Raw genomic sequence first — 17,050 nt, 5'->3', positions numbered from 1 at the left:
GGCTGTGTGATGTTTGAGTTGGCTTTGTCAACACACTGTGGATTGTCTGCCCACGGGAGTGCAAGTAGAGTGCTGCAAACACACACACACACCCACAAACATAGACACTCAAATTCCTGGGTGTCACACATTTAGTCAACTTTGCAGATTTGTCCTGATTTAAACATCGTCATTGATGGCAGGCTATTGTGAACCATTTCCAGTATACTGAACAACGGTCGATGTGCATGTTTTTTCTGAACTGTAACTGCTAGCCAGCACCTTCTGTGCATTTCCCATCAGTTGTTAATTTTTAGCCACACTGTGTAGCCAGTTGCACAGTGTGATGCTGTGTAAATGGCTACACATGTATCACATGTGCCAGGGACCAAGAGATAACTATCAGTGACGGCTTGTGTTGAGTCATGTGTTGCTACGCTGTTCAGGCTGTGCCTTTCATGCAGGCTGTATTTTGAATCTGAATCATTATGTCTCTTAAGATGAAGACTCAGTGAACACAGTGTGTGCACATTTGACTGTATTTAATAAATGTGGCTCCATCATCCCCCCAGACCTAAGGGTATTAATACTTGCTATGAAGCTGTCAGATTGTGAACATCCAATATGCACAAACGGTAATGTGTTTCAGCCTGAGGTGAGACTTGATTTGAAGAGGTTCATTTGTGTTTGTGATAAGTGTTAGCTGAAGGATGCTTTGTCAGCATTCTCAACTAGAGCTAACTCCAAACTTAATCTCTCCGATGTCTCGCTCTTGCACATTCACGCAACTCAGGCCTCTTTCTCTCTATGTATATTAAAATTTATGATGGAGAGTTCCCTTACATTATATGGCGAGTTTGTATTCCCGGTTTGTGCAATATGTGTCAATTGAAGAAGTGTATCCATATAATAATTTTATGGAGTAAACCTCACATGTTGAGTATTGTTGTTAATATTTGACCTTGCGGATTGTAAAAGGCAGAAGCAAGAGATGGACTGCAGAGGTGGAGGAAGTCCTGACAACAAATTAAAATCCTGAATGTACAAAAATACGTTTATATCCTTCTTAATTCGTTCGAAGAACTAAATATACATCATTCAAAGTGATAAAAATCAAAATAGGACAGACTTCGAAGGGGAGTTCTGCGCGTGATCTACTAACAATGCGCTAATTTATGTACAGTACAAAGACGCAGTCATTTCATTTTAATAATAAGAAGCATTCTACCAAGAGCTGCGCAAATTAGCTGCTAAAAATAATCTGATGAGGGAATGTGAGGCATGTTCTAACAGAAATAATACATTGCAAGCCAAGGTTTCATGTATTTGTGCTTCTCTTTGAAAACAGTGTCACAATTCAGATAAATGAAAGAAAGCTGAAGGAGAATCAACATGTTTCTGATAAAAAAAAGGCAAAACGTTCTCTTAGAAATTGTTCAGGACAGCGAGCGAGGTCCTGGAATGTGAGAATCAGGCAGAGCCCGGGATTTATCCAGAGCAGAGCTGCATTGCAAAACCTGTTACAAACAGTTTCACAATATAACCCTGAAATCTCTGAGGTAATACCTGTGTGTCTTTACACAGAGATACTTGTGTATCTGTGTGTAGCAAAACATTGTTTACAGTGTAATCTCAAGCTGTCCGTGTGTTAATGAATATACTCTGTGCCACATGTGGAACTGCATTCATCGTTGTTTGTTTTTCAGTCACATATTGTAGCATTCAGCTATTAACATGCTTACACGATGTCAGTAAAAGCTGTGTTTTAACAGACATATGAGACGTTTCCTGTTAACAGATCAATTTGGTTCATAACTGATCCAACACCAGAGGCAAATTAAAACAAAGTGCAAACCACTGTGCTCACTCCTCCCTCCCTCTGATGCTACACATTAAGTTAAGTTCATTTGAGCAGTTACCTTTTACTGGGTTTCTGGAGTACTGTGCATATAACCTCAAGATAAAACATTTTCTCTTGCTGAAATGTGACTATTCAGTTTAACCCTTACAATACATTTCAGAGGAGTAATATGGGTCCTCAACATAGGCTTGTATTGTATGATTTGGCAACACTTCAGATCACACCATGCACACAGAAATTCCTGTGTGTTGCAAACACTGTTTCATTTTATTTAATGAGTGAATGAAGGTTCTTATTCCATATCTGTGAATTTAAATGCATATATTTTTCTAATACTTTTTTTTATCAAATTAAAAATTAGTGTAAGCATGCAATATATTGTGTATTTGGCTCAATGATAAACATCCAATATATGATTGGTTCTTGTACTAGCATTCACAATAACATTGTGTATTTTCAACTAGAGTCTTTCCTTCTGCGATTTCCTGCCTGTATGGAAATCAATAAATGCCACAACTGGTGCTTTACAAACAGCAGGGCCACAACTGATCAAACTGAGAGCATTTATACGGCACGCTACGTAGAAGATTTTTTGTTGACCTTTAACTGGGTTCCTGTTAAAGAGTATGTAATAGCCACTCTAGCTCTGGTTTTGTAAGTAGTCACTTCTTTGGCTACAAAATGAAGAGCTCAGTCGCTTTTAGAAGAATAATGAGGACCAGACTGAGCTACATTTTGCTTTGAGGGCTAAAATCATATTTCATATCTACAAATCAAGCTCTTCAAGGACATGTGTGAATATAGCCCCTCAAAGGGAGATACATACCATATAGTCTTTTTAAGCAAGGCCAGCAGAGATATATATTCTTGCTCTATCTTACTGTATTGATTTAAGTAGGGTTAGGCGAGTGATTTATGGAACATAATGACTGTGGAGAGTAAAGTTTTAAGCTTCTCATTGGGACACAGCATGCTGCTGGCTAAGATTATTCATTCCTTGTCTGAAAAAGTTTCTGTACAAGTTGAGATTCTGTTACTGAAGCAGCATATGTCTTAGCCCTCTTATCTATTCACACATGATATAATCTGTAAATAGACTGTACTTTCACATGAGTTAGCACTCACACATGATTCTTTTCCCTTTCCCTGATCCAGAGATTGACCTGTGTGTTTTTTGGAAATGCTAGAAAGGTAGTGAAGGAGGCAGGTGAGATTTTCTTAATTAACATGTCCCGACTGCAAATTCTCAGGTGGTCGTGGCTGAGCTGTGTCAGTCCAGTCAGCAAAGCGATCGTCTGTATTTCTGTGTTTGAGGTAATGTATTCATCTGGTGGGTGGCAGCAGATGCAGGATGGTCCCGTTGTTTGGAATGTTCAGTTTTGTTCCTTCATCTGGAACGTGTGTCCCTAAAACTACTTCTCTCCTAACTGGAGAATAATTTATGGTTCTATATTGATAAAGATAGATGAAGATAAAGATTTCTGATAATTCCAGTTCTCTTTCTAAGGGGTACAACTGACAGCATATGTGGGCAACCTTTGTTCAGTGCAGACTATTACTTTCATAAAAAAAATAAATTATTAAACTTAACAGTATTGCAGTAAATTGCAGGATTCTCTCACTGAAACAACTGAAAGTAAAGTGCTGTGGTAGTGGAAAGAACTACAAATAATTAACTGAAAGCGAGTTGCTGTACACCCACGAGAAAACTGAAAATTGGCTGATTTCAGTCCCTGGTTTGTTGATTGGTGCATCTTTGCTCAAAGTGAATCTTTGGAATTGAAGCTATAATCACCCAAATAGTGTCAGAACTGAGTGTGTGTGTGTGTGTTTTCTATGAATGTATATAGTTTGTAACACTGATGTGTTCTTAAGGTCTGTATTCAGCAAACAGACTGGTTTCTTATGCCAGTATAATTATTACTGTGATCATGATTCCTTTCCTTTTAACCTGGCTAATACACAGCTGTTAGATCTTACTAGGACACGAGAAGGTGTGTTTGCTGTTGATTATTATTTGGCACTTTCTGAAGAATAAATTGCACCTATCTAGTCCCCCAAATCTTTAAATGCTTACGTGGCACATGCATTAAATATGATAATGTGATGTCACAATAACTTTTCTTTCGTCCTGCTTCTGTTCTTAGTAGTTATGTATTGTAAAAGTGACAAAGAATTTTAGTACAGAAATATAAATGCTAATTCAGCATCGCTAAGATGACTCCGCTAAGACTGCTTTATGAAATGCAAATAAATATAAACGACCCTTCTCAGTGCTGCAAACTTGCTGCCACTGTCCATTATTATATTTCTCTCTTGCAGCGAGTGTTAGAAATGGCTGAGGAGTCTAACAGACTGGATGCGATCAGACATCAGTAGTAGTGTAGTTCTGTGGTAATGTGTGGTGTTATGTGGATTGTTCTGAATCTCTGTGAGTAACCCTGCCATGAAACCTCTAACGCTGTGGACACAAAGCTTGGGTCCTTTTTCCTTCAGAGCTGCTGGCCCGTAAGGACATTGTGCTTACACTCAGCAAGGGAATGGATTAACCAGTTAAATAACATAGCTTTATTAAATCACAAATCTCCAACAGGCCCTTTCTCCCTCAGTGTCATCAAGTTTACTTAACAAGCCCTCTCTGAACCCTCTGCCCCGATTCTAGGCCCCTGTTAAATTGGTGGCCCACTCTTTGTGTCAGTCTCTTACTTCACTACAGGTTTAAATTCCACTGAACTGTCTCACAGCATTGTGCCCCTTAGCCATGCTGGGGATGGAGTGGGCGATATTTACTTATATTATTCTCAATAAATGTGTTTTTGTAATCGTTGGAAGCTAAAATTGCACATTTGAGGTGGAAAAATAGTTTGTGTATACTTTATAAATCGATGAGTCTTTTGCCTTTTAGGCAGCAATCATAAGCAAAAGAAAAGTGAACATTTGCCACCAAGCATCCCTTCTACTCTGTTCTTGTGTTCTGCCAGATCCAGTTCAAGTTTCCTCCACTTTCACTTTGTTGAATTAGGATAATTAACTCTCCTGACACACTATGCAAAGTAATCAAATCTCTTTGGCAGCATGTGAGTTCATTTAAAAGTTTCACTGTGTTCTGCTTTCTCTCTCTCTCTCTCTCTCTCTCTCACTTATGTCATACCTAACACCTCCCAAAGTTGGCATGTATCCATGATTTTAATGAAATGGGCTACAGGAATGACAGACCTATCTAAATCATATAGACCCAGGTAATTGACCAGAAGGAGATGCACATTAATCAGTGATAGAATAGGGACACATACAGTAAAGCTGGCATTTAACAGCCCACAAAATTAGGGATCAATAAGAAAAGGCTCTGACGAGAGTGTTTTTCCTCTTCCTTGTATGTGTACCATACGCCTCAAAATGTTCACAAACCCCACTTGTGGTTTTGGTAAATCGAAGCCTAATCCTGATCATTAACTTTTTTTAGACTGATTTTGATTAGTAACGAGTATTTATTTTAAAGGAGTTCCTATTGTGCTCACTTCCAGCACAATCACTTCTGCAATTGCATAATTTGCAGTTGTCTTAAAGCATTCCCTTGTGAAACTAGACATTTTAGCTCCTGTCTTTTTTAGCTTCCCTGTCCCTGTAGACCATCCATACATCCATCCATCCATCCATCTTCTTTCACTTATTCAGTTCTGTGTTGTGGTTAAATTCAAAAACAACAAAACAAACCTATAAACCTATTAAAAAACAAAGTTTCACATACCAAGCATGAACATCACCATTGACGTATTTGTTAGATTAAGCGTTTATTTACAAGCACAGAACAATGTTTGTGTGTAAAATGTCAACCAAACTTCAATACGTCTACTGAAAGTTTGAAAGAAATATATGTATATATATATATAACATAACATATCTGACTTTTAACCATACCTGTGTTCTATGATGAAATTTAGTCACAAGCCATTCAGCCTGATTATCAATAGTGGTCAATCAATCAGTTGTTCTGTCTCTGCAGCAGTGGTGACTGTTTAGCATTAGTCCAGCCCAGAATCTTGCTGTTTACAAGTTTAAGAGAAGTGCTGAAAAAAAACAAACGTGTTTTCTTTTCCATTGGGAAATAAAAGCAAACTTCACACATGAAAAGGTGATGTTTGAACACAGAATGAAACCATTACATAGTGACAGAACATGAAATGGACCGAAATGAGCTCATAATGTATCTGTAACATTTTCCTTTTTGCAGTCTTGAGTTTTTGCTAAATCTTTCATTTGTTTGATGTCCACTTTCATCGTCTCTTGAATAGTCCACATCTTACATTTTGCGAAACATGAACTCCACATTTTTGTATAATTGATTATTGCAAACCTGTTTTTTTCTTCTTCTTTTTTTTGTTTTGCCTCAATTGACCTCTATGTACTGAACATGTTTCACTTTTTTATACAGTAATTTATGACGTTGTTTTCACCCATAACATTGTTCCCCTGAGGTGTAACATTGGGACATTCTTTGCTTGACATAGTTTACAGAGGCAACAACATGCTTCTGAGGTCAGCAACTCCCCAGTCACATTCCAGCTGCTCCCACAGTAACCAGTGGCAAGCGGACGAAGGGCTGGTATTTAGCTTTAGTGTATTGTTTGGTCCAGTTTCAGTTTATAAGTGCCAAGTCTGAAAACATGTCAGCTCATGCCTAACTTCTTAAGCTGCTGGCCTCCTGATATGCTCCTCCTGGGTATGGATGGCTTCAGACAAGCATTAGCAGTGATGGGTTAATGATATATGTGATGGTTTCTGTGTATATTAGGTAATCAGCATAATAATGAGGTCTGGCTGTTTAGAGTTCGAACAAGTTAAAGTGTTATTTGGCAGTTTGTAATGTCCAAGTTACGGTTAAGCAAACTGTGCTGGAACTCAGCTGACTGAAAGTGTCTGGCTAGGAGTTGTTAGGTTCAATGTAAAAGTGACGAGTTTACCATGAAAAGCTTAGTGGCAGATCCTGCAGAAGAAGCAAAGAACCTCCTCACATGCGCACACTTACTCCCACACATAACTCTCTCTCACACAGACACGCACACACTACAAAAGTAGTTTCACTGGCTGCCAGATAAGCTAAAGTAATAACAGTGCCATCTCAGCTAATTTTAGCCCTGTATTGAATGAGCCGCCACTGGTATTCATGGCAACATTTCTGGCTGAGCTAAGCTGTATATTCACTCTCCCTGTATTGCCTGTCTCGCTCGTTCATATTCTCCTTTCTTGCTCCCAATCTTCATTTTTCCTGCTGCCTTTCTCTTTTCTATGTTGTTCGTTCCATTTTACACCCCTTTCAGTTCTCCATCTTTCTTATCGTCTCACCTCTCTTTTTAATACGGCACTATGTTTAAAAGCTATCACATCGAGATTGTTATTTGGGGAGATTATAAAAGCCTCTTTACAGAAGTAAACATCTCTATAGTTGCTGCTTTCTCCCAACTTATTCTGCTGTGCAGTTTGTGCAGCACCAGAGACATAATCTCACCCTTACATAATAAAGAGTAATGCCCACCGAGAATAGAAATATGTTTATGTGCTAGATATTAGCACCTCTAGCCACGACTATGTTCGCTCTCCTTATATTCTCTTAAAGTGTTTTTGAAGAATCTGTTGTTATTGAAATTGTGCTTTTTGTGTAACTGAGGCCTTCTTATTAGACAGATGTCACTGAAGTGTCATTTGGCTGCACTATACTGACATCCACAGACCATGTAGTCCATGTAAAGCAGTATTAGATATGTGCTCTGAGTTTGTCACACGATAGAAATGGGCGCTATCAACCACATTGCCAAATTTGAATTAAAAAAGCCAGTAAGTATATAAAATCAGGGTTGAAAAACTTTAGCAGCTTTCTTAGCATGGAAATGTTTTCTGTTGTTGTGGTCGCTTATTGACAGCTCACATTTCACATCAGTTCAAATGGTCTGCTGAAGCAGGCAAACACTCTTTTAACCAGTTTACATGAGTTTGGGAGGAAATTACTACCCGCTCTGTATATGGAATATTTTTGTCACTTGGTGGTTCTTTGTTTTTGTAATAAGTTTGAAACCCTTCTTAAAAGCTACACACTTATGAGGCTCGAAGATTCAGTAATTATGTTACATTGCAAGGCAATATAAAATTCTGCTGAAAAATACTAAGTATAGGCAATTTTTACATTTATTAATCTCTGAAGTCAGCATACTTTGCTGACTTCAGAGCAGTAGGTGTTTGGATGAAGTCTGGAGAGCTAAGATAGGAGAAATGATGGGATAATAAAACACAGGCGATGCTAAAAACAGACAGGAATAGCTATGAGAGATTTTAAGGTAAAATAGGAAGTGAAAAAACACTGGTTGTAACCAACCCGTAAACCAAAAAATGTTGTGTGAGTTCCATAAAATGCATTTGCTGAAGTAGCCGGTTGAACTACTGAGATTTTCTTACACAACTATCTCTGAGGTTTACAAAGAATGGCACTATTAAGTATTAAAAAAACTCGCTACTACATGTGTACCCAGGTGCAAGTGTGTGAAAACGTTTTTGTGTAAATTTTGTGTCTGAGTCACAAATGTGTATTCAAGGAAACTCTCCATGCAGACTGCTGAGAGAAAATTTGTACTCCTCAATCTTAATCTTTTAAGATTTTTGCAGCAAATCTTTAACAAAATTTCAAAGGAATTGACTTCATCTCTGTAGAGAGAGAAAAGGGAAACATCGCAGACAGGTTTTAGATCCAAAACATTACTATTGATCCACACTACTTTTGAAAAGTATGGAAAATTAGTTTGCAAACAAAGAGGTGCAGAGAAAATTATTCTGAGAATTATTCAGAATTTAGGTCATGCCCTTTGCTGGAGCATCTTAAGACTTCTTCACACATGCACTGTAATCCCTAAATGCTCATAGCAGCACGTCTGAAAAAGAACCTTAGTCATGTTTTACATAAATGTTGCTCATGCAGGTTTCTTGCTTCGTACTATGTGACAGTTTGACAATATTCTGCACACTACTCACGTTTGGATACTTGCAGTTACTTTAAAAGCACACAGTTGTAGCAATGTAGCAATTTTCCATAAGAGTGAAAATTTGTAAACATTCCCTAAATTGGCAAATAAAACGTGCACTGTTAGAGAGTTGATGCTTGGAAGCTAAATAAGTGGAAGGCTGTGTGTATCTGGCAGGATCTCTATTTTGGGAAAAGTAAAAGCCTCCTCTCTCGTTCCTGCTGTCCTGTGCTATGACTCTTCTGCTTGCCCTCTGGCTACATGCCTCTTGTACAGAGCACTTCACACTTCCCATGTGAAACCAAAGCTTTGCCTTAAACCTACTGCTTTGCCACGTCCTCTGGGCTATTTTTACTCCAGCAGTGGCTACTGCTGTTAAAGCCATACACAGCCTTTTGGACTGCAGCAGAGGACTCCATCTGTGGTGGTGTGTTTAGGTATCTGCGCTTGGGTGTGTGAGTGGTAAAACTGCGTTTAAAAAGATATGTGTACAGAATAAGATACAGTAACAATTTCATAACACTTAATTATATCCACCAAAAATTATGGGCACCCCCATAGCCTTGGGTTTAAGATGCTGACCATGAGCCACAGCTTCTTTCTTCAAATTTAAACTGGGAACTTCCCCCTCAGATGTACCTCTGACACTGACATTGGCTATTAGGAGACAAATCTGTCTTTAACTTACGGGACAGCATAAAGATCTCATAAATATGTTTTTAGCACACTTCTGAACATGGGTGGATAGATGGATGGATGTGTGTTTTTGCACTTCTTAACCTCCCGTTGTATTAATGTGAAAGTCCTGACACTATTGTGTCAGTCATGCACCATACAGAACTGGAAGTCCTTATGACGAAGCACCTCGGGCCGTGTTTTTCTAACTTCTTAGGCATTTGCAAGAAAGAACTCCACAACATATGGTGTCAGAATTGTGATGGCTTGTCGGAAGAAGAAAACTGGCCTTCCAGTGCAATGAACAGAACTGCATTCCCAGCACATATGGTCAGATGAATGCTAATCAGCTTTCAACACTGTGAAAGCCTACCTGTTTTCTTCCCCTGTCCCCAAGAGTCCAGACTTCAGTAGAAGTAGTACAGGTTGACACATCTGTAGTCAACCTTGGAGCGCTCCTGGCTCGGGGAGACGTCTCTCTTTCAAACAATGTCGCATCAATAAACCTTTAATAGATTTTCAAGTTTTATGCGCTGCATAAGCTTCTCCGTCTAACTCATGTCTCTGTTTTTCTTGATCCCTGAGAATATCTTTGTTATTTACAAGGATTTCCTGTGCCTTTACATCCATCAGTTGACAGGGTTTCTTAGCTAGACTTTGATCAGTAGTTTACCATTGTATTTCTTGCTGTGCTTTACTCTTTCCTCAAACATTGTGGTTTGGAAACTCAACCATATGACCAGTAACAGAGTGCTTCACAATCAGTTTAGCCAGTCCTAACTGTTAATGGGTCGGGGTTACTGATCTATATATATCAAAAGCCATATTCATCAAAGTAAGCTGTTGGATACTGCTGTTGAATCCTCGGTCACACTGATAGTTCGGTGATGTCATCATGTTTCATGATGTTTCACCTCCATGTGGTCCTTCAAACCACAAAAAGATAGTCATCTTGAAAACACACACTTAGATACACAAAGACACACATGTATATTCACACCAGTGTGTCAATAACTTTCAAATTATTTTTACTGTTGTTATTATTGTTGTTAGAGAGGGTAGAGCAGTGGACAGCTCTCTGGGTAGAATCCAAAGACATCTGTTGCTAAAAAGCTGGCTGCAGGTGTGAATGTGAGGTTACTTGTAAATGGTTTTCTGTGTATATGTGTCGGCCCTGTGATGACGACCTGTCCAGAGTATATCTCACCTTCAATAGGCTCTGGTCCTTCATGACCCTGAGATGGATGGAATGTATATTTTGTTTTCTGTTTTTCATCTTTATTTTCTGTTGCGTTTTTCTAAATAGTCCCACATTTTGGACCTTGGCAAGCTTATAAATACATGACTTTTTCAAGTGCACCTAGGTTTTTCCAGGGCTTAACAAGCTTTTGAGGAAATAACAGGTAAACTGATATTGGCACTAAGAATGCCACTGTTAGTAGCACAAACAGAGACGCCGTAACGGTCACTACTGATAATCCTTGTGCTGGAGCACCAGAATGACATGTGACACACGAGTGAGATATGAGTGTCAGATTACATCTTCTCTATGGCACCAGTGGCTGCTAAAGACATGCCAGAATCAACTACCTACAACAGAAATGCAACATAAACATCATAGGCTCTGTATGGGAGAACTTTTGTGACATAGAGCTCTTTGTACTGTGCGTTGATTTCTGCACCACTTTGAAGCAGTTCTTAAGTGTTACAGCTTTCAACTCATCTCCAAACCTGGAGGCTTCATTTTTACATTTTTTCTCTCTTTCTCTTCTCTGTCCTCTTTTACTTCTTCTGCCTTTTCTCTTATCTCCCACACCCTCCCACTCTGCTTCAGTGAAGTACATCAAGGAGATGTCTGCCTTCTTTAAAAGCTCTGGGTCCCCTGGAGCAGGTCTCCCGTGGGATTCTCCCCCTTCCACACCTCAAAGGGGCACTGAGCTCTCCCCTGCTGAGGTGAAGGAGCCCCGGAGCATCCCGCTGAAGATGTGCCAGGTGTCACGAAAACAGTGCCCTCCAGACACAGAAAACAGGTATTACATGTTAAAGCTTCAGCGATTTATGTAATATTTCATACAGTTTATGCATTTGGATAAAAAATATCTGACACATGAAAATGATATGGCTTTGTAAAAGGGACTTCTTCGTGTGTCTTTTTCACATTCTCTTTGTTAAAATCTGAAACTTCCTCCTCACCCTTAAGCTTTAGTCACTTTGCCATGTCTTTTTAATTCCTCTAACAGCTTTTTCCCACCTCTTTTATGTTTTTCTTCTGGCATCATTCTCTTTTTCTGTCATCTCATTTGCCAGGTATTTTGAGGTGATTTCATCCAACAAAAAGAACTCTGTGTTCCTGAGGGCAAAAGACCCTGCCATGGCCCAATCCTGGTACAATGCCATCCAGGCTGGTGCTGCCAGCCTTTTACCACGAGTGAAGGAGGAGATGAGGAGCATGCAGCCTGGCATGGAAGTCAAACATCTGGGCTGGATTACAGAGCAGGTATTGGGGGGGGGGAGCAATGGTTAAACTGATCTGCAGCCTAATAGAAAGTTTAAAATATTTCTGAAGTTTTGATAGAAATTTCAACGTGCGCAGGTATCTCAGGGTCCAGAGAAACCCGTACTGGCTGTGCTGACTGACAAGGACCTGCTCTTGTATCCCTCGTGTCCTGAAAGCAAAGAGAGCCTCAACAATCCGACAAAGAGCCACCCGCTCATCACCACCAGGTTTCCACCCTTACAGCACACGCTACATAACATGACACTTGTGCTTTCGCTCTCTTTCTTATATCAACGCATTCACATAACGATGGAGTCTCAGAAGCTGTTCGGCTCAGGCCTTCCTCTGGCTTGATTTAGCCCAGAGAACACATGCTCACTCTTTCCATAGCTGGACTGTTGGACGTTTTGCCAAATAACATCATATTCATGTGGAAACAGAACCTATGAGTCATGGGTTTTTCCTCTGTTTTTTCTCTCCTCTGTAGCCCTGTAGCAGTTTGTCTGCAACATCATTTGCTCTTATGGCCACATTATTTTCTATAAGTCTTCATTATCATCTTTCTCATACACTTTTTTTCCCCACTCTTTCACCTACCCCACACCCTCCTTTCTCAGACTGGTCCACTCTGGTCCAGGAAAAAGCTCTCCAGTCTTGGATTCTGAGCTGTCATTTGGCCTACGTTCAGGCACAAAGCAAGGCGTGGAGACACATGTTTTTAGGGTGGATTCTGCTAAGGAGCTGTCGACCTGGACTCATCTGCTGGTGGAGGGTTGCCACAATGCTGCTGAGCTTACCAAGGAGGTCACCACGGGTACAGAGATAGAAAAGATTCTTCAGTTTTTGGTTCATTTACAGTTCTTTTACGAATAAATCTGAAATTCAGATGTATTAAGAGAAAAGCCCACTACATGTTAAATACCAAATGGTGATGTCAGTTCTATACTAGAGTACACATGAATTATGTAATTCAGTTAGCAGCGTCTGTATGCTGTAAGTTAGGGTAAGAGTTTTTTGGTTTTGGGTCCCCCCCCCCATTACTATCAGAAACACTGGTTTGTAATCATTGTTAACCTGAACTAAACAATATTTTAAGAAGAATTTACCTGTAATGGCAGGTAACATTTCCGTATCCGAACCGATTTTCAGAAATAAACAAGGTTTTGTTAGAGGTGGAAGCTGAAGAGGAATAAAAATGGAGCCTTCTGAAAGTCAAAATACTATCCAACTAGGAGTACAACATGACTTTTTTTCAGGGACTGATTCAGACATTTGAATCATGTCTATAAATATACCTCAAATCTATTTCAACCAAACAATTCCTGCTTGGGCTTAAGACTTGGTTCTGTTCAACAGACACACACAAACATTCCAGTTTAAAACAGAGGCTCGTCTCACAAAGCAGGATTAGTGCGATTTATTGTTCTTTACACAGTGATCTGCACGCTGTACCCCTTTGTAGAACGTCCCTAATCTTTGCACAATTCTTCTGGTTTCATTTTAATAAAAGATTTGGGTTTTTAGAAACCAAACTTTCTTGCAATGGATTTTTATAAGGAGCTTGAGGGAAGACAAAGCATTTTGTCGTATGTATTGTAGTATATAAAGTCTTAGCTCTTTGCTTACATCTAGACTGAGTAAAACCCCCTACAGCTTTACAGCTGGATTTACTGCTCAGAGTAGTCCTACTTTCTGAGACAAGTGCCATGCGGTGTAAAACCTTGCTGTGTAGTAAAGGTTTCACATTGCCCTCTGCTGGTGGAATAAAATGATGCAAAAACTTTCCAGTATAAACTAAAAATGGTTCTTTTAATTCCAATATGTGAAACTAATTCTAACTTTCTTTTACTAAACTAAAATTTGGAACAATTTTGTTTTCTTACAGCAAAAACTATTTAAACTGCATCTCTGTCTTTTCAGTGTCACATTTAGTAAAGTGCATTCTGTAGCCCTGTATCAATACTGAATGATACTACTAATGAAATCACAAATAAATCATTACTTGACCTTTACGCCACATAAGCACTGCTTTTTCTGCTTTGGCAGTCTGCAGTTGGAATGGGAAAGAGTGCATGCTGGGAGTTCACATCGATGACGGTTTCACACTGTTCACCGAAGAAATGGGTGTCAGGAAGAATGTTCTCCTCCAGCAGCCTTTTGAGCGCCTCAGAATGTCCTCAGACGACGGCGTTCGGATGATGTTCCTTGATTTTGGAGGTCCCGAGGCTGAGATAGTAAGTTTTCTGTTCAATTTTGACTTGAAGTGAAATATGTGACATTTCAGGGCAATAATGCATCAGTAAAATCATTAGCACCATTACTCTGAGTGCTGAGTGCTCACTTGTTAGACAGATGGTGAACTTGACTAAATTTGATTTCTACCTAAGCTTGTGTGTTAGCCATCTCTTTGACATTTAAGAAAAAAAACATTACATGCTCCCTCTCAGACAGTTACAAATCATATTTCACTCTGTAAGTTATTCAGATAATTCCGATTCAGATGGGTTGACCTGCTTGTTATGCATTTATAGAAATGTTTAAAAAAAGCAAAATGATATGGATTTCCTTCATTTAATCATGTTTCTTTTTTACATATCTGTATCTTCTTACAGCAACTGGACCTGCATTGTTGCCCTAAGACCTTAGTCTTCATAATCCACTCTTTCCTGTCTGCTAAGGTCAAGCGACTTGGTCTCTTGGCATGATAAAGGCCGGAACGTCACAATAGGAATATTCAATAAAATTTATGGTACAGCCTGGGAACTCTGAAACTCCAGACGATGGGAGGCTTGGGAATAATGCTGACAAGCCTTCCTAAGCCTCTAAAAATCATCTTTGGTCAGGCATCTCCTGATCCTTCTATGGAATGAACTGCAGCAATGCAACGATGGTTGTTTGTTGAACTTGTATTTGTAAGGTAAAACGTTGGTGCAAGTCAGTAGCCACTTAAGGGAGCTTGCATCTGTCAAATCTGTCACAGTATGTCATGACACTTTGTGATGACAAACTGTACGAGTACGACTGCCTGTATCTTAATGTTTCTAAGCTTAAAGCCCCAGACATTAGTTTTTTGTCATCACATTGTTTATCTTTATTTCATAAGTCAAGATGGGCCTTTGTCTTGAGAATCTTTTCATCTTTCAATCTTTGCTTTATGTGCTGTGAACAAAATCATTTTGTTGTGAATAACAAAAGTTATTTCACAAAAGTCCTGATTGATGTTGGACAAACATTTTCATAAAGGCAGCTCGAATGGAGTGACAGGATGTCACGGCTGATCGCTACATAATCAATAGTCTGTACTGAACAATGTACAGAATGGAGCTATTATGATATGCTGTTCATGTGGATTCTTGCCAATACCCTGAAATTTTTCATGCGTTTTAAGACGACCTCCAAAAGAAAAGTAAAATAGATTTTTCAGTCTAGCTGAAATACAACTTTCATTTCACCTTTTTCTACAAAAAGTAAAACCATATATTTAAAAATGCTATTTTTTTGTGTTTAAAACCACAAAATATTCATACCAAATACAAACCTGCAGTGCTTAACAATTTTATTAGACCATCACCTGATGTAAGGTTTATGCCACAGCTTCCCTGAATTACCAGTTTTGATATTTACCAAAATCGTGTTTTATGCTTCCGTAATGGTTAATCCACCAATAAGTTCTCTAATCAAAATATTTATAATGCTACAATATCATATGTGTTATTCATGAATTTTCAAAGTTACTATTCATAAAAAAGTTGAAAAAGTGCAAAAGCGCATTATTATTTTTGATTAACATGCCAAATCACAGTTATTTACTTGGATTTCTCAACAGAAAAACAAAAATCTTAGTGGTTGAACGTTATGCTTGATAAACTTCTAATTTCTGAGAGAGGGTCAGTGTGCCAGCACAGATTTAGGTATTTGGTTTGTTTCTTGACTAATAATTAGCAATATCATTTTTAAACACATTTTTGACAGATATTTGTGTTTTCTTGTTTTTATGACAGGTCGTGTAATAAATTTGCTAAGCAGTGTGTCTTAAGTATCAATGGCCTTAATCAGTCTTTTTTGTCAGTAACATAAACAATCTAATAAAAAATTTTTTCCTGTGTTTCACAGCACTGACAAAGGTTTTCATTATCATTTATAGATGACATACAGCCAGCTTAACTATACTTCTCTATGGATATGGAGTTTAACTCTTACTTTATGAGTTAATGTCTTTGTTAAGTACTATATTCTTAATACAGAGGGCAAGTGCAGGCTTGGAAAGTTTTACCACGGTCTTTTCAATGTTTTTGTATTTTTTTGTCTAAGAACCTAAGAAAGTATATGGAACTGTTATGTTGGTCACTTTTGTGTTGTTATCTGTGCTGACTGGACATCTGCAATTTGGGGCCTTCTTTCTTCTTTGAACACTAAACAGACTTCTATTAACATATATATATATACATATATATATATGTACACAACTAAAATTGTTTGCTTTCAAGAATAAAATGTATTGTATATTCTTATTTAAACAAATGTGTGCCTTGCAGGGTTGTTTGTATATAAACATGTAATAAACTTTAACTTTTATTGTTTACCTTGCTTGTGCTTGATTATTATACTATTACTACTATTATAATTCTCTAAAAACAAAAGAAATATTATCTACATTTATTATGTAAACTTGGTTAAAGCTGTACTAATTATCCATACATTAATAAATACATAGATTCATCAATTAGAGCACACGTTTCTTTATACTGGCCGGGGACCAAATAGCACACCACTGATTCAAAATTAGCAGAAGCTAATCCTAGCAAACAGCCACCATCTGTGGTGGCTGTCTTTTTTTGCAAGTGTCAAAGTGGCCCTGCCCACTAAAGATGTATATTACCATAGGTAAGTTTAACCCATAGACTTTGAGATGAGCAATTTCTTGGTTGCAAAAAACCCCCCAAGATGGCACAACAAGCGGTGAATCTGATGGTGGAACCTAATATGATAATAATATTTTTTGGAGTGTAAACATGTTTCATTAACGTGTAA

The 17,050-nt window shown here is 38.5% G+C and overlaps 1 protein-coding gene across 2 annotated transcripts in view; it reads left to right on the top strand.

Annotated features, from left to right (window-relative positions):
• snta1 (syntrophin, alpha 1) overlaps positions 1 to 16,601 on the top strand; it is a 30,207-nt gene extending 13,606 nt beyond the window's left edge. The window contains exons 3-8 of one of the 2 annotated variants that reach the window (XM_082534570.1): positions 11,357 to 11,552; positions 11,830 to 12,019; positions 12,098 to 12,246; positions 12,637 to 12,833; positions 14,066 to 14,253; positions 14,632 to 16,601. In XM_082534570.1, coding sequence (XP_082390696.1) covers positions 11,357 to 11,552; positions 11,830 to 12,019; positions 12,098 to 12,246; positions 12,637 to 12,833; positions 14,066 to 14,253; positions 14,632 to 14,724 — 1,013 coding nt within the window. In that variant the 3' untranslated portion in view covers positions 14,725 to 16,601. The remainder of the gene's footprint in view (positions 1 to 11,356; positions 11,553 to 11,829; positions 12,020 to 12,097; positions 12,247 to 12,636; positions 12,834 to 14,065; positions 14,254 to 14,631) is intronic. The other variant, XM_082534571.1, reaches the window with a different exon arrangement.
• Positions 16,602 to 17,050: the final 449 nt, after the last annotated feature.

The sequence above is a fragment of the Aulonocara stuartgranti genome (assembly GCF_965226115.1).
Source record: "Aulonocara stuartgranti genome assembly, chromosome: 5".
NCBI classification, from domain to species: domain Eukaryota; kingdom Metazoa; phylum Chordata; class Actinopteri; order Cichliformes; family Cichlidae; genus Aulonocara; species Aulonocara stuartgranti.
Note: the sequence above shows the minus strand (reverse complement) of the source record. Positions and strands in the feature narration are given on the sequence as shown.